Source organism: Anthonomus grandis, chromosome 4, assembly GCF_022605725.1.
Source record: "Anthonomus grandis grandis chromosome 4, icAntGran1.3, whole genome shotgun sequence".
NCBI classification, from domain to species: Eukaryota; Metazoa; Arthropoda; class Insecta; order Coleoptera; family Curculionidae; genus Anthonomus; species Anthonomus grandis.
The window spans coordinates 28614099-28632452 of NC_065549.1; the positions used below are offsets into that span (position 1 = coordinate 28614099).

Here is an 18354-nt window from a genome sequence, read left to right on the forward strand (position 1 = left end):
GCCTAAATAAAAGAATGGATCTGCCGATTTGGTGGGGTCCGTTACAGTAGTAGTCCCCCCCAGTTGTTTAAGAACATTAATTTTTTAGCACCCTATAGCTCTCACCTAGCACTACCTAGCACCCAACTTAGAACGCTAGCACCACCTCCCCTAGCGAATTACAGAACATTTTTACCGGGAGGGGCTAATGTAACGCGAGCCCCCCCCCCGTTTGTGTTATTTCCCCAAAATTTTAGCACCCGATAGCCCTCAGCTAGCACTACCTAGCACCCAACTTAGAAAGCTAGCACCACCTTCCTTAGAAAATTATAGAATATTTGAACATTTTTAGCGGTAGGGGGGAGGGGGTTCGGGTAGGGTTAATTGGCTATATCGATCGACGCTGTTCATCTTGAGATATGATTGAGACGTGTATGTTTTATTTTGTGTATTTATTGTAGAAGATAAATTCAACTGAGAAGAAGGCACGCGCGTCATATAAAAAAGGACAGAAAAGTGTATATTTCTTGAGATGGAAAAAGCTTGGGTGGTGTAAAAGCGAGATGGAGAATCAACGAGCTCGTTGCCGCTGATGACGCGGTGGCTTATACTCAGTTGAATTTAAATCAACAGAGGCTTTTTTTAAATTTTGCCTTCATTATTTGATTTATAACCTAAATATTTTTTTGACAATATTGTTTTTCTTACTCGATGACCTTGGTTAATTTATTATTTTACAAATTATGTACAGGATGGCTCAAATTCTAATTAATAATAATTTGATGCTTAAGAAAATGACGCTAAGAAATTTAAAAAAAAAACATATATTAGCATTTTAATTCGCAGATATAGGTCTACCAAAAACGAATATCTGTTAAAAATATAACCTTGCAAACAAAACTATCTATATTATTGTTCAGAATTTTTACTTTAAAGAAAATTTAATTAAAATAGTTTCCTCTGAAAAAATCAAGGAAAAAATCAATCCAGAATCAAAAATATAATTAACAGTATAATTTGTTGATTATTAAGTATATACGTTGGTATTTAAGCCGCCAATTTGCTAATTTTTATTAATTCTTATAAATTATTGCTTAATTTTATTATATTTATCTTTTTCAATCTTATCATTCTCATCAACTCTCAATCTCAATCCTCAATTTGAACTTACCAATAGTCAGTTAAAGCGATATGTATAACAACTTACTTTATAGGGATAGAGAAATACGATATACGGAATACACGCAACCCGCAACACGCCGAAGCCCTGTGACCGGTCTCCCTAAATGTCAGTCAAGACGCTGGGATTCCCAGTGCTCCTCTGATTTGTTTTAGGCTTGCTTTATTAAACTTTATTTACATTTACACGCATTAACTGAAAAAGTGAAGTTGTACTTACATACCTACGTAATTTTTGTTGTTTAGTTGAGTCATTGATTAAGTTGGTCATTTTTCTTTTGATTCTGTTTATCTAAGAGGTAAGCGTATTAATACCAAAATAGCTGGTATCCGCTGATAGGACAAACATGTGAAGTAGTCAAAGGCAGTAAGACTGAGCCAGTAGGTATTGATTTGTTGGGGTAATTAAAAAATTCGAAAATAAAATAGTCAAATCAAAAAACATATAGTGTTAAAAACACTTATGTATATGGTGCTTGTGCTTACTTGGTTATTTTATAAACTAACCAATAATATTAGCTATTTGTTCGAATTATTAACTCAATTATTATTTTATCGGTGTAATTTAAAGAGACCAGAAGAAATTCAGGCTAAGCAATCGAAAGGTCCGCGGCGAGACACTCAGTTTATTTTTCTTTCTTTATGAATGATCGTTATGTATTATCTAAGAACTGTTGTGTAGGCAAAAGGATACCGCGGTCGATTTTGTCACGTAGAACCATTTTATGTGTTTGTTTTAATATTTTTAATATTTAATATTTTTTAAATAAAATTTCGTAGAGTTACTAAGCTTTTTATGCTCTATTTAACGATCTAAAACTTAGTATTTGATTGTCTTCATAATTTGTAATGAAATTTTCAAACTTACTTAGAGATCATCAACGGTAATAAGTTTGTTACATTTGTCCTACACATGATCAAAAAAGGTGCATGCAGAAGTACGTATAACAAAAGAGCAGAGTGCTTTTTAACATAACCTAGGACAGAGCTTGCTCAAGGTCTGACTAAAATAAATGGCGAGGCTACAATCTCTGAGGTCCTAGATCATTTTTTTTGGTGGAAGTATGTTTTCGGCAGAATATATAAAATACTGCAAAAATTGTAACTTTATGTCAATAACGAAAAAATCTTATATACCTTGTAGTCTAAACTTTAATGATTTAGAGCAGGAAATTAGCAATACTATTCCTAAAGAAAAAACTTGTATACAGTGCAAAAGTGATACCATGTGTAATTAAATATCCATAAATCCACACCTTCTAATTTTGGAACCGTTTGATGTCTTGAATAAAACAGCAGAATGTTCATTAAATAGTATTAATCAAACATTATATATTTTTAACAAAACTTATCAACTTGGTGGAATAGTATCACATATTGGTTCAAACGTAGGGCATTTTAGAGCTTACTGTATCCGTCATAACAAGCGTTTTGAACTTTATGATGACCTACAAAAAAAGAAAATTGATATATCGCCCACCACTATCATTAATATTCAAGTTTTAATTTATACTTCGTAGCTTCAGTTGCAGTGAACTAGATTAAATTCAAATTAATGCATTCTTCATTAAAATTTGATACAATACAAAAAATGTAAATGTGGTTCTTATTTCTATTTTTTTTTTGTTAAATAAGGATATTTAAATTTATATTAAATTTCTCAAATAACCTGTATAACTACATCATTTGTACCATTTATTTTAGTTACCAAGTTAAGTTTTTTTTGTACCTACATTTGTTATTTGTTAGAATATTTCAATTCTTTTATTTTTAGCCAATTAGAAGGCTACTTTTTTTGATGTTTTACTAGTAAAGTAACTTAAATAAACGAAATTAAAAAGTGATAATTTTTCTGTCAAACATAATGTGCATTAAATAACTACTGAAACCAACTTGTTATTTCAACACATTTTTGTAATATTAAAACTTTGTCTTTAGTTGAATGTGAAATAAGAATATTTATATTTCACTCTGAAAAATAAAATATTTTTATGCATTAACGTGTTATTTTTTTCCATTTTTAGCACGAAAATTCATCCCTTCTTTTTTTCGCAAGCATTACATTACCTACATTGTCTACCCCCCACCCTCCATACAGTAAATTTGTTCGCTAAAATTCGGTAGGGGATGAGGTGTTAGCTTTGTAAGTTGGGTGCTAATTAGTGCTAGTAGTATGTTAAACCGTGTTAAAGTTTTGGAGAAATATAGAAACGGAGGGCTCGCGTTACATTAGCTCTCCCCGGTGAAAATATTCTGTAATTCCCTAGGAAAGGTGGTGCTAGCTTTCTAAGTTGGGTGCTAGGTAGTGCTAGGTAAGGGCTATCGGGTGCTAAAATTTTGGGGAAATAACACAAACGGGGAGGGCTCGCGTTACATTAGCCCCCCCCGGTAAAGATGTTCTGTAATTCGCTAGGGGAGGTGGTGCTAGCGTTCTAAGTTGGGTGCTAGGTAGTGCTAGGTAAGGGATATCAAGTGCTAAAATTTTGGGGAAATAACACAAACGGGGGGGTTCACGTTACATTAGCTCCCCCCCCGGTGAAAATATTTTATAATTCGCTGGGGGGTGTCGTGCTAGCTCTGTAAGTTAGGTGCTAGGTAGTGCTAGGTGAGAGCTATAGGGTGCTAAAAAATTAATGCTCTTAAGCAACTGGGGGGGGGGGGGGGGGGGGGGCTACTGTAACAGACCCGATTTGGTGTACCTTTGGAGCTACATTCAGACCAACACCGACATTTTAAATCCAGCTTTTTGCAGAGCATTTGTAAGACGCTTGAAATCATTGTACTTGACAACTGTATTGCACTGTATCGCAGTCAGGTAGCATGGTGGAATCAATGAATAGAACCATTAATCAGTATTTGATTAAAGTAGTATGTAGCCACCAAAGAGACTGGGACAGGTTTCTTTATTTTTTCCTGCTGGCTTATCGATCAGGATGGGAAGAGAACGCCGTCTCCCATGCGATCTGAAGTTTAGTTGCCCACCAGAACCGATCTTATCAGGAGGACTACGTCAGTGAGCTGCGTAGAAAAATGCGTGTCAGAAGTTCATATTTTCATTCAAGATGCCAGCGATCGAGTAAATGTCGCATATTGTAAGATTTTTAAGATACGATTATTAACCTATTACGGGCGTGAATTCCCTCTTTAAAAATTAAATTCAATAAAAAAAACACTAGGTTACTGACCCTTATGAGCCAGGCAGAGAATAAAGAATGAATAGCAAGATTATGGTGGCCCCAGCTACAGTCGGATGGGGTGGGTTAGAGGACGCCACGTAATTAAACACCATAATTCCAATAAAAAGATGTCAATTCTATTCTCTTGTTTCCCTGAGACCCAACTTTAATCACGAACAATCAACTCCCAAGTTGCACAAGACTATTCAGCTGGTCAGTAGACCTCGATGTCTTTGAAAAGGAAGAAAAAAAATTATAACTATAAAAAAAACTGTTGAAGTCCTTAGTTGTCCTACACAAACCTAGTTCACAGCTACACTCTGTATGCAGGTAATAAAATTACAGAAACCTTGTTTCAAAATGCTATGCTGTATATTTTAACCTTAGTTAACAGTTGGATAAAGATAAAAGTGCAGTGATATAATAGTATCCTAAATAGAGGATGCTACAATGTTAACTTAAAAAAAAAACAAGAGAAATTGTTGATAAAAGAATTAGAATTAAATACAGGCGCGAGGTTAAGCTGTGCTAAAATAATTACAACCATATACGTGAAGAAGTATTAATACAATTTACAAAGTTTAAGACCGCTATATAATCGTATATATTTAGTCAGTTAAAGTGTAATTCACTGTGAGTGCATGACGTCATAAGCTTGTAGCGTTTTATTTTTCTATTTGTTGTGTTCGCTCCATTGATATTTCATTAATTTCAGTAATTATTAATAATTTCAGTCAACTTCTTTTATCGATATTTCTTTAAATTCACACTGTCAATGACACATTACTACTGTAACGCATCACTCTCCTGGTTTAATTATTCATGCTTTCTGTTGGTCCGTCACTCTTCTGGTTGGTCTTGATTGATGTTTTCTCTGATTGGATTGACATTGACAGCTCAGGCGAGAGGTGGGGTCGTAACTTATTTAGTCGGTACTGTATCCATTTTTCGAGGACTTGTTCCCGTGTCGCAGGTAGAAGCGCACGTAAAAGGCCAGTTTTTTATTTCCGAAATTTGTGAAGCAGGAAGTGGCCAATATGGTTTATAATTTATAGTCCTTAATCTTGTTCCTTTAGGGAACTGTTTATTTTGTAATTCTGGTGCAGGATGCCCAAGATTTTGATGGATAGATAATGAAACTTAGCAAGGTGAGTGTGTCACATTTTGAACGCCATTCATTTTTATCGACAGTGAATACAATGGCAACCGTTGTTTTAGGGTTTTACTTTTCCGTTTTCCTCTTTATTCTTCTTCAATTGTTGATGGCTGCAGGATTTTGATTTCCCCGGGAAATTGCTGAAAGGGGTGGAGCTGGAGTCAGAGCTAGAGCTAGTATTAGAGATTCCCAGTCCGGATCGCTAAGATACAAATGGCATACATTCACAGCCTCGATTTTGAAGGCAAGCCGTTCATTTCTTGGAGGAATATACAGGCCAGTTTATTCCATTTATTTAAATATTACTAATCATAGATTTGTCTCATTTATTTAAATTTTTATTAATATACCTTTTATTTTAATTTAATCTTACAAATATTTAATTAATGTCATAATTTAATATGTCAATTTCTTATCTATAATATTAGTTATTTTTTGTTTAGTATTTTTCAGTACCCTTTTTGGTAATTAAGTAGATATAAAACGGTTAAGGCTGATATGCCTTAGGTAAAAAGGTTCATGAACTTTCCCCTGCGTTATACAAATATTTACTAAAAACTTTAATAGTTGCAATTTATTTTTTAAGTGCTGAAATCTACCTAGTAGCTTAATCATAATTTAAATGTTACTTTTGACAAACTTATTTTATTTAATCATATCAACATTATTCATATTTTAATTCATAATAAATTATTAACTTTTAACAGATTAGAACATGAGGTGTATACATATCTTTGATGTAAATATAATTTGGTTGTATTGTTAAGATATTTTTTTTTGCCTCTTTAAATCTGCTTTATCCAGGGTCATTTAATTGTTAATTGAAACCTATATACCAAGTCTTTTTTTTTCTTAGTTTTCTCTCATTTAAAAAAAAAAAACTAAGTGGCGCCCTTTTATTTAATAGTTATAATCAAGATTATATTCTTTAATAGCCAGTCATAAGTGAACCGTCGAACAATCCCAAGCCTCCAATAATTCTGAGCTACCGTTTGCAAACTCTTGGCCAAATAGTAACACTGTAAAGTCAACGCCACAAGCTCCTAATGTCACTTTTACGCATGACATATCACAAGTAATATATGTACATTTTTGTAATAAAGTGTAATGAAATGTAATATGGAATATAAATTAAAAGAAATTAGCAATAATAGAAAAAGTAAAGAACGTTACGACACCAGTAAATCCGTGTCACCAACCTCGCCAGTAGAGTAAAGCCACTCTCCATACCCCCTTTATGAGCATGCTTCAAACCACAGCGAAGCAGCCACGTTGAATAAAATAGCCACAGCGGAGCAGAACTCTCCGAATAGTGGTCACCGAGTTGATTCTTGAAATCGTAGAGCCACAGTACTCACAATAAGTCGATGAATCGACCCACAAGGCAGGGACAGGACCATTAATGGTGGTAAACCCCAAAGTTAACGTTTAAAAAAAAACTCTCCAGGGAGAGTTTTCTTCCTCTAGTTCAACAAATCTAAGCGCCCAGACCCTGTATGGCAAAATAATTCCAGCAATAGCAAAACCTCTAAAGTAACAGCACTTCTTCCGATACCTGCCGATGGAGCTATAGAGAGCGAAAAAATAAATAACCCATGAACATTAAGCTCCTGGCTTTTAAGCCATAAAACCAAAAAAAAAAGAAATTACTGGAGGATAGAAATAAAATTTACTGGGTAGCCCTCTTCCAATAACTCCAATAACGCAGTCAATAACGATACACGATGGTGTAGATATATTATATTTTATATCTTTATTTATGTTAGTATGAGTCAGTCTGTAGTTTTTGTATTTAGATATGTCTGATGATGACCTAATGCGGCGAAACGCGTAACCTTTTAATATACGCTTGATTTGTGAGTCTTTGACTTTGAGTTTACTTTCTTCCCCTTTGGTTAAGAGGACGTGAGATAAACTCTGTAGACATTAGAAATCCGGCATCAAAGCCCTACCGGAAATGACGGTCACAGGCACCGTGGGGTGACAAGATATCTCAATTTGTAAGATTTTAGGGTGTTCATTGGCAACGCTGTGAGTATTACAGCGCCCACATGGTCCAGTCAGCAAAACCCAGTCACGTGAACTTAATAAAACATTGGCCCCCAAAAGAAATCCTCTCCCCGAGGTAAAATCTTACAAAACAAGGCGAACGGGGAATGCCAAGAGGGAAATAAATAGCCACAATAAAATTATACGAGTCGCCATCACAGTCCGAACGATTCGCTCACAAACGCTAGGACTCTCAACACTCCCACTCCACAAATTCTGTATAGGGGTTCTAGGATAACAATGAAATTCCCCTTTTAGAAAACAAATATTTATTAATAAGGTACTGTACTTATTATAGTCAATAAATATTCAATTACTATTACAACAGTGTATCTTTGTGGTCTCAACTTAGCAGATATAACTTATTTGACAACTTTAATCTTTTATAACAAGAAAGGTGGAGGTACTTAGTAATCCTCGATTTCTAAGGTCCCTAAACAGAATTGATCCGTTACAATATGGTGGCTATGTGAAAGACACGAAGTACAGCAATGGGGACTTACAAAGTTCTGGAAGCAGCAATGTTCAAAAACAACGATCTTCCTTACAGAATACCAAAGCCACCCATGGGTAAAGTTCCAGTCATTCATTTCAACTGATTAGCTCATCTTATTATGGAAACCACGAAAACGCTGAGCTGCGGTAAATCCAACCAGAGTCGGAGACCAGTATACAGGTCTTATTGCTCCGGCTGAGTATCCTCTGACCTATTATGTGGCCAAGAATTTAAATATGTCTGGAGGAATAGCCGAGGCCGTAAAATGTTCGGAAAAATTTAAAAGCTGCCTTGGTCAAACCCAACCCCAAAGCCGGGTAAGCACTCAACATAACCGATGAAGAGACTCGTAAAAAGATTTTCTACCTGCTTATCAAAAAGACGTCATACTAGAAACCAACCTATAAGGACGTTAGGGACACTTTCTGTTCTTTAAACGTGGAGTTGCTTGCCTGAGAAGCCTAGCAATTCCCAAACTAGCATGCGGAATCGAGAACCTGGACTGGAGGATGATTAGAAGCATGTTAGAAGTAGTCTTCAGGTCTACAGGCGTGAAAGTTCTGGTGTGCTGTTTAACTCCTCGACCAGGGGGGAACTTTCTGGCGATATCGACATCCACCAGCTTTGGAATCATTTCAGGACGAGCTTAGGCAGTGTTACGATATTGGCAAGGCCGCGATATCAGGAAACTGTGCTTGGTTATTCCGAAATATTTGTGGTGACACAAGTAGCACACCGTACGACATCTGTGGAGCCGCGTGGAAGGTTAGCGAATCTTCCAGAATCATGGTGTGCCGAGAGGAGATCAGTTTAGGTCACGAGTATTAGCGAAACTTTTAAATCGGATATAAATAGAATTAAATAAATATAGTGTAAAAATTATTTTTAGTAGTCGTAAATGATCATGTTTAGTGCGTACGTTTAAAATAAATCAGTAGATTATTTTGGTGCATCGAGTGTTTTAGTTCATACCTAACGAATGATTTTTATATGTTTTTTTTTACAAATATTTCGGCATAATCTTAAAAAAATAACTCGAGTAGCAAAAACAAAAATCACAGAAATGACAAAAGGTTAAGTTTTTCAGGAAACTCTTAGTTATTTTTAGGTTATTTTGAAACTTCAGATCACTTTTAAATAAAGGCTACACCAAAATATTTAACACAAAAATCGACATGTTTCTCACGAGGGATTAATTTTAAACAACATTTAAAAAATAAGTTATAATTGGGTAAAAATATGTACGAGGAACCACATTTACAAATTGGAAAATTAACCGAAAACAGCTAAATATGTCAAAAGAGTAGAAAGAATTCTAAAATTCATTTGTTTTGCTTATAAAGTAAAGAAGCTGTTTGGAAATCATAATTTTCTTTTAATGAATATACGGTTGAGTTATAAAAATAAATCGCATAAATACGGTTTCGCAAACCAGTCTCTTATTTAAATATTTAAACGCTCAGCACATCATGTAAGGCACAACGACGTCACATCGACGCTGTAGCCGCAAAACAGAGTACCAAATGTAATAGATGCTTGAACATACCTAAAAAGTTGCGCTGTTGGGTTTTTAACTTATACACTAAGTTCCAAATTACAAATTATTACAATAAAATACCATGCAAAACTATACAATTAGGGTAGTTGTGGTTAGGGTGGTGGATGGCAATATCATGTACAGTGATCCCTGCTGCATGGAATTGAGGAACCACATGTAAGTCACTTTCCATTTTTTTGCGTTGAGCGTTTCATTCCGGTCGTTTTCTGAATTTTAACAAATATACAGTCGACTTTTCCTATAGCATTAAATTCGCAATTCGGCGACAGAAGCACCCGGTAATACCATAATTAATTATTTTAAACTAAAAAAGAGATTTTTTATATTTCAATACCAATGGCAAAAGCTACATGTAATACAGGCTTTGTGTATTGTCATACAGGTTGTTTACATTTACAAAAAAAGCAATAGTTTGTGAAATACAACAAACGAATTGTGTTTTTTTATAGCTCTATGAGACGAGCATTTTTTCCAGAAATATTTTATATTGAAATTGTCACAGCGACTTCAATATATCAAATTAAATTACAACAAAATTGCGTAATTTTACGCTGATTAAAATTTCGAAAATCAAGTAAACACTTTTTATTAAGTAAGCAAAAAAAAGTGTCCATGAAAAAAATTTATTTATCTTGATGTACGTCTTTAAATCATTTTTAACATAAATATATAGTGGTTCAACCAATAGCATCAATTCAAGTTATGTCATTTGTTGGAACATTTTTAAGTTAGAGGTCAAATGTGGCCGTCGATTAACCCGCCTAAAAGCAGTACTAACAAAACTTTAGTTGCTGATTCTGTATTTTCTGTTTTTTTTTAATATTTGGATTGCAAGTACCGTCGAAGTACACGTATTTGAATATTATTAATCTAGGTGAGCTTGTACTTTTTGGTCTGTAGGTTGCTGTGGTTTTATATTAATCTTTCATTAATTTAAAATTAGTAAATGTAATTTAGTTTACCTGTGATTCTAATATTTCAGAGTCTGCAAACAACTTTTTCTGTCGAACTGAGTTATCTTCCTTGAATGGAGATTGGGGAACGTCTGACGGCATTTTAAATGGTGATATAACCGGCCCATCTTTAATCTGTAACCAAGTAAAGCGAAGCATTTATAGAATGTCAGTAAACTATATCTATTTAAATACCTTTGATGCTGACGCCAAGTTTTGAATACTTGTAATAAAAGATATGGGCGTAAGAAAATCACCTATGGACTTCGTTTGACTAATAGCTGGCCTAATTGGGGTTCGTAGTTGCGGAGGCTGATGAGGCGGTATATCATCTTCATCAGCTAAATTTTGTTATTATTTTTATATAATGTTTTTATCAGACAGTGTGCCAAACTTTAAGGGTTGATATCAGATATTTCTAATATTGTAAGTTAGCTCATTTAAATTTCTTCATTTAAGAAATTAAAATTAAGACCGTTTCAGAAATTCCAATGCTTTTAAAATTTCTCTGGTTTGTACTCTTTCCACGATACATGATATCTATAAATTTTTTTTATAATCATCAACAAATATGCGAATAAAATTACCACTTTTAGGATTAACAACAACGGTAAAAATAAATTATTTCAATGATTTTTAGCAAATTTATTGTAAAGAAAAACTTTGTTGCATAGGTTAGAAATTCTACTTATTATTTTTCCATTCTTATGTACAGCGCTTTTGAATTTCGAAGCTAACCATTGTAAAGATACAAGGTCGGTTAAATTAGGGTTGGGAGGGCTTGCTCAGTGCCAATCGGGGTAATACTGAACGGCATTTGAGCGGGTCCCCTGGGTAGCGACGTATTACACACCGGTCTGTAAAGACTGCGGGGATCCCCTGACAAAGACGGGGGGTATGCGAGCCATGCAAGCATCCTTCATGCGATCACCCTAACTGGTTGAAACTAAACTCACTGGTGGCGCTTGCTGCTGTCAGACTAAGAACGCACTCTACTTCTACTATGCTTGGGTGTGATTCTGCTTTTTCTACTTTCTGCTATCCGCTATCGGTCAATCTGACCACAGTTCGAGATTTCCCTTCTCTAATACTGTGCTATCTTCTTCTTTCCTCTCTCGAAATGGCGCTTCTGGGGTATCGGGCTTAAGGAAAGGTAGAAGCTATCGTGCCGAGGTCTCCATGGCACCTAAGCTTTTAAATCAGGTGTCTTGAACGATTCCTACGGAAAACCGGGCGAAATTTCGCGGTATTCAAGCCTTGTCGTGACATGCGGGGCTCTGCCACAATCAACCAACTTTCCCTAGCTTCTCGAGGGACTTCTTATGGAGAGAAACAACCCAAAAAAATTAAAAACTAAAGTGGCGGGCAATAGTCACGATCCTCTTTTAGAAGAATCTTCGCGGGTGACGGATAAATTGCCATCCGCACCACTACCGGTACCCGAAAGTACACCTGCAGAGGGCGCTATGAACTCTGCAATGGAGGTGGACCCAATGGTAACGACCGAGAGTAAGGGAGAGATCTCTTACATCTCCGACCACCCTCAGGAAGAAACGGGGCGCAACGCAAACGCCCAGTTAAGCCTAGGCAAGAACTATAAAACTGCCCTTACCATCGTCCTTAAAAAGAGCAAGGAACATTCCGGGGACGCGAGGAGGTCTCTACCTCTTCCACCCGAACGGACGGGCGCTGGTGGCTCGCGGATGGTTGAGGGAGATAAGTCTAACTTAACCTACGACAGGAGGTCCAACCTCCAAGGGAGAGCGGGGGCATGCCGTCGTACGGGGCGGCCGCCGGAGGTACTATAAGATGCCTCTCACAGCCTCAGCTCAAACCTCTTCACGGTCGTGCAAAGGAAAGGTTAGCTTCAACCCAAAAAAAAATATCACGAATCAGCAGCAATTGCCCTCAGCAAAGGGCGAACACACACCGGGCAAAACGGTGCCCAAGAGGGCTAAAAGGGATGGAGGTGAAAAGAGCGATAACAGCCGCCCTCTAAAGCAACCACCTAGGTTACCGCCCAAAGAGGGCGTACCTGGGGGACTTAAAGAGCCTAAGCCAGGTAACAGGGGAATCGTTTTATAAAAAAAGCATGCTAGGGCTGCAAGCAAAAATCCTGTCAAAAATCTTTGTTGAGGTGCAAATTGATATCGCTCTTATCCAAGAACCATGGAACTCCAATAAAGGTCGAGTCTGTGGACTAGGTATAACTACTGGTAGTTATAAGTAATTGAACCACCTCTTGGCAAAAATCCAGGGTGTATATGCTTATCAGGCACAACATTAACCATTTTACTCTCTCAGATCTCTGCGGCCAATCAAAGCGGCCCGCGTCTTTTTCCCGGTGGTGCGGAGGTAATCATGCTTCCCGGGCGATGCAATAGAACAACCTTCCCCACAGATGGTGTTAAATCTGATTGCATACTGCAAAAAGAAAAACATGCAGTTTCTCCTGGGATGTGATGCAAACTCTCACCACACAGCCTGGGGAAGAACAAACATTAATCACAGAGGTGAGTCTCTCTTTACTATATACTTGGGGGAGGAAATAACAATTAATAATACAGACCATGAGCCCACCTTTATCACTAAAAACAGAAAGGAGGTACTAGACTTAACTATTAGTTCAAATTATATCGTCAGCAAGATCAGGAACTGCTTAGATCACAGACACATACGGTTTGACATTGTTAGCGGAAACAGACCAATAGTTAAGAACAGGAACGTGAGAAGTTCTCACTGGACCGGTTATAAATCGATCCTACAGAAGAACTTACTATACTGCGGCAAAACAATAAAGAATCATCTACATGTCTGAAGCTATTGTAACACATATCATGAAAACTGTCCACTGAAGGTGAAGCGGCACACCATCGTGTAACAACAATCTTAACAAAATGCGGTCTGAATTACGCAAACGCTTCAACCGGGCCAAAACCAGTAACAACTGGGGTCCATATCGTAAAGCGTTAACCGACTAAAAAACTGCTATACGTAAAGCTAATTCGGATTCATAGAGATTCTACGAGGACGTCAATGAAATGCACCGCAGTGCAAGAATCTACAAAGTGCTCTTAAGGGAACATGAACAGGAGCTGGGGTCGATAAAACGCCCCGATGTCACTTTCACCCAAACCAGACGAAATACGCTTTAAGTCCTAGCAGAAACACAAAACGCTGGGTCAGAATCACTGCGACCATCCAAAGAAAACTAGCTTTTTACCAGAAACATAATTTCGCCTAGTGCAGTTAAAGGTGCTACTAAATCATTTCAGCCTTTTAATTAGGTAATTGCCTACAATATGGCTAAACACACAATCTCAAACGTGGTACACAACAAAGCAAAGTGCTACTGAGAGGAATTACCAGGACACAACCATGCGAAGGCTTTCATACCAGAACGAATAAGGAAGGTAACAGATTCCATGAGAGAACTCAACAGGAAACACCTAAAAGCCCTAATGGGAATGTATGCCGACCACTGCAGACTGCGTCACCAGATGAATAGGATTGGTTTGACGAAAGTCGCCGAATGCAGAATATGCATGGAGGAAGACGAGACTGCAGAGCACATCCTATGCAGATGCCCGGCACTAGAGAGAATCAGGCGGGCCATCTTCGACAATGCCTTACCTAAGATGGAAGACAGTAAGAATGCTTCTGCCAGTCAAATTATCGAACTCTTAAAGAGGGCGGACTTGATTGGAGAAGAAACACCTAGGAGTGAGCCACAATAGACCTAGGGTGGCAGTGGAGGAACACAACACGTCCCATTCACAACAAACCTAACCTAAATTGGGGTAAAGTTGTGCAATTTGATGTTTATTAAAATCTGTGTATCAAAATGTTTAAAAATTCAAACATTTTAGTAGTTATCCCAAACAGTCCAATTTGTTTTTTGGCGACGTTATTTAAAATGGTAGATCAACATAAATGATACTTTTACGAACAACTTCTTACGGGCGCCATATCGAATTATATCCCATTTAAATGGTCCTTTTAATTACTCATTAACCTCAGTAACATTTGAATATCAAAAACATTTTGAGGGTAAAATTTAATGTATATTTAAAAATTATTTTATCGACTCTCTTTTTAGTGGAAAGTTGATGATATTCGCTATAACATGAAACGTCGTATCATCAATTTCATATAGATCACTACCATGTAAGGGGTAAAAAAGTGTCATTTTATTAAATTTTTTAAACTGAATTTTTTAACTTTACCTCAGTTTAACCGACCTTATCTAACGGCTTTCGAGATCTTAATAATCACACTTAAATTTGGGTTACTTATGAGTCCTGGAGTTTTTTTTTAAACTATTGAAACGCGAGTCAAGGATTTGTTGCATAGAAATTCTAAACCGAATTTTCGGAGTTGAACCGAACAAGTCGGAATTTCGATGAAAAATTCGAAGAGGCTGAAAAATTAATTGCAACTAAAAGAAAAATTCTTTAGTAGGTAAATTATTTTCTTTTATGTTTATTTATTGAAATATTGATTCATGTATATGGAATGTTTAAATGTATTTTATTAGAGATATTTTAAAAGTAATTTATTTATTATATTATTATTATAGAGGTCTCACCTCTCAACCCCTAAGCTTGGCACACCTTCTGTCAAAGACCCCCCCTAGAAGTGCATACGATACATTTGCTGTTTATACCTGTAATTGTGGAATCCAAATGAACTTCATTACAATCATTCTTTTGCACATCATCCTTAAATAAATCATCGTCGTCAGAATCGTCATCAGCTGGTTGTACTATACGCTTCAATACTCGCTTCTTCTCGATAAAAGTCTCAGCATTTTTTTCTGAAGCCTAAAATATTATACCGTTTGAAATGTGATTACCAAACATTATTAACTCGGATATTAATATAGTATTTAAATGTCAGTTCCTAAATACAAGAATATGCAGAAAACAAATGGAGTAAGAGAAGGAATGGTAAGGGACAAAAACAAATTATAACAATAAGAACAAAATTATGTGTTTTAAGTTAAAAAGTGGTAGAAAAAAATTTCTAGGATAAGGAGGATGTTTGTTTATGCAAAGTATTGCGGTGAACACATAGTTTTTTTTTAAGAAACTGATTCTTATCGAGATTCCTATTTTTAAATAAATAATTATTTTATTTATTTTAAAATAGATTTATAACTACAGTTGTAAATAAGTATGGACTCTTTCAATATTTTTGAAAATACTGTTAGCAATATTTTAGCTTTTAGTAAAATACCTTAGCATTTCTCAGCACTCAAGACTAGGTTTCTAAGTCGTCTGTGATGAAGTTTTAATATTCATAAATTTATCGCAGTTTAATTATTATTTTAGTTTGGTTGGTGGAAAGAGACTTTTAGGCCTACCCGCCGGACACTGTTCCCCCACCATTGCTATTACTATTATCTTAGTTTTATCGCATTTGTTACACACTCTTTTAACACCGGGACTTACTTCTGAAACTTTTCACCCAATTTTAAGGCTCCGCTATCTATCTTTTAGAGAAACTGTGGAATAAGCAGTGCGTGCACGCGTAGTTATTGTTCTTTAATTCTTTTAAACAGAAGTTAAATATGAATGTGTATCGTAAAAAAGTATTAAAAATTTGGATTGGACTTTTTACCGTGTTCCAATGGTAAAAAAGTAGCAGCAATTTTGATTTCCTAAATGGAATAGCGCCATCTGCAGCTGTTTTCGAGAAAAAATTAATTTGTAATTTTTTAAAATTTTATTTGTAATGAAAAAAACCCAGGTCTAATAAATGCCTCTTACAACAAAAAGTAGCATCATCTTTGTTATTTCAAAACACTTTGTATATGTTAGCATTTTAGGATCCATAATTACTTTCTGTATCTAACGATTTTGAAGTTAATAATTAAACAAAACAATCAGCATCGTAAAAACCTGAAATTCTGGGTGTGGCATCTGAATATCCTCTGTATTGACTTGTTTTAAGAAATTTGTTTTGAAAATTATACAAGGTCCCTAAAAACTAAAATGTGATTTTACCACTACATGACTAATTTAAATTGACATTTTAAATTTTTTTGTGTGTTTTAGGAGCTTATCTTAATTCTATTATATCTAAACCAAAAAAAATGTTTGGCTAAAATTCATGTTGAATACAAATATAAAAATATACTATGGCATTGTCATGGGCTATTCACTTTTATATTGCTAAAATATTTTTATGTTATAGCCATAATAAAAAAATAAAATATAAAAATAAAAAAATAATACTTTTGAAATTGTTGATATAACCTGTTCAGGAGAATCAAACTAAGTAGCTACAGTTTTTCCAGATTGTAAAGCTATTTTCTTAGGTTTCATTCCTTATACATTATTTTAGTATATAAAGCATTCACGTCACGGGGTCTACCTTGTTTCAAGTTTTATTTCACTCTCGATTTTTTTATACTATACTTTATAGAAATATTTATACAATAATAGTGTATTTTACTTTATAGGAACTTGTATCACCATCTCATATTATTTATTATAGAAATTTTGTGGCTTGAGCCGTAAGCGAATGCCACAATTTTCATGAAGTAACGGTTGGTTGGGGGCAGATTAGATCGGGTCGGGATTATGATTAGAGTTGAGATCATTGTCGTTTTATTTAAAACCGTAACCGCATTCTTTATGTTTTTTTAAATTTAACGGTGAAATCTATTACCGTTAAAGAAACCGTTAAAACCACTTAGCGTGTGTTAAAATAGTAGAACTATGTCAATATTTTTATATTAGTAATACAAACATTAAATAATAGAAAATTCACTTACAAGAAATTCGAAGTGAAAACAATTTTTCATTGACTTGGTTAATAACTGCCGACTTTATCTAAACCCTTTTTATAAAGAATGACGGCAACACTGCCAAATACTCAAATTCAAATATATTACTTAAAATTGTACAGTATTGTTACAAAGTTAGTGTTTGTGCCCTAAGTGACAAGTGACTTGTCGGGACACAGTATTTCAGGATACACTAATAATTTAACAATAAATTTGAGAGCTTGTTATAAAAACCAAATTAAATTAATTGGTTTAAATTAATTCATTCTTCTATTCTATCAATAAATAATATTTGCAAATATACCAGTAATTATAACATTTGTGTACGTTACAAAAGGTAGCTTTAACAAAACATTTTCATAGTTATACCTGATCCATTCGGTTATGCGTATATTAACCAGTTTTTTCTTATAGCCTTAAAATTGTGTGGTATAAAATTAAAGATTCTTGGCCCCTTAATAAATGACATACAGTGGTAGCCAAAAAAATAAGAGTGCCTACTTTTATTGAATATTCCTAATAATATATTGTGCTACATAGAGAAAAAAGCAATAAAGAGTTCATATTTGTACAACATATGCCATCAGTGATAAAAAAATAAATACACGTTATTTTTTGCCAGTTTAATTTGTAATTATAAATAAATAATTTATTTCTTACACGTTTTATGGTGGACAAAAAAATAAGAGTATTTTTCAAAAATGGCCATAAAAAATTATAATTACAATGTACCGCAAAACAAATGACAGCATTAGATAAGCCAGTCAGTAGAACTTGGTAGAATAACCTTATTTCTTGGCTGCGCATCTTCGTGGCATCGAATCGATCAACTTTTCGCATGTTTCAACTGGGATGGAGTACCAACCTTCCTGAACTTCCTTCCATAAATCTTGCTTATTTGTTGTTTTTTTACAATTTACTCGGTTTTCAGCTCCTTCCAAAGGTTTTCAATAGGGTTAAGGACAGGCAATTGTGATGGCCAATCCAGAACCGAAACCCTATTTTGTGTAAACCG

The 18354-nt window shown here is 35.2% G+C and overlaps 1 protein-coding gene across 3 annotated transcripts in view; it reads right to left on the reverse strand.

Annotated features, from left to right (window-relative positions):
• LOC126734991 (claspin-like) overlaps positions 1–18354 on the reverse strand; it is a 51994-nt gene that overhangs the window by 7003 nt on the left and 26637 nt on the right. For all 3 annotated transcript variants that reach the window (XM_050438857.1, XM_050438856.1, XM_050438855.1), the window contains 3 exons: positions 15213–15369; positions 10742–10887; positions 10556–10681 (listed from right to left, as the gene is read on the reverse strand). In XM_050438857.1, coding sequence (XP_050294814.1) covers positions 10556–10681; positions 10742–10887; positions 15213–15369 — 429 coding nt within the window. The remainder of the gene's footprint in view (positions 1–10555; positions 10682–10741; positions 10888–15212; positions 15370–18354) is intronic.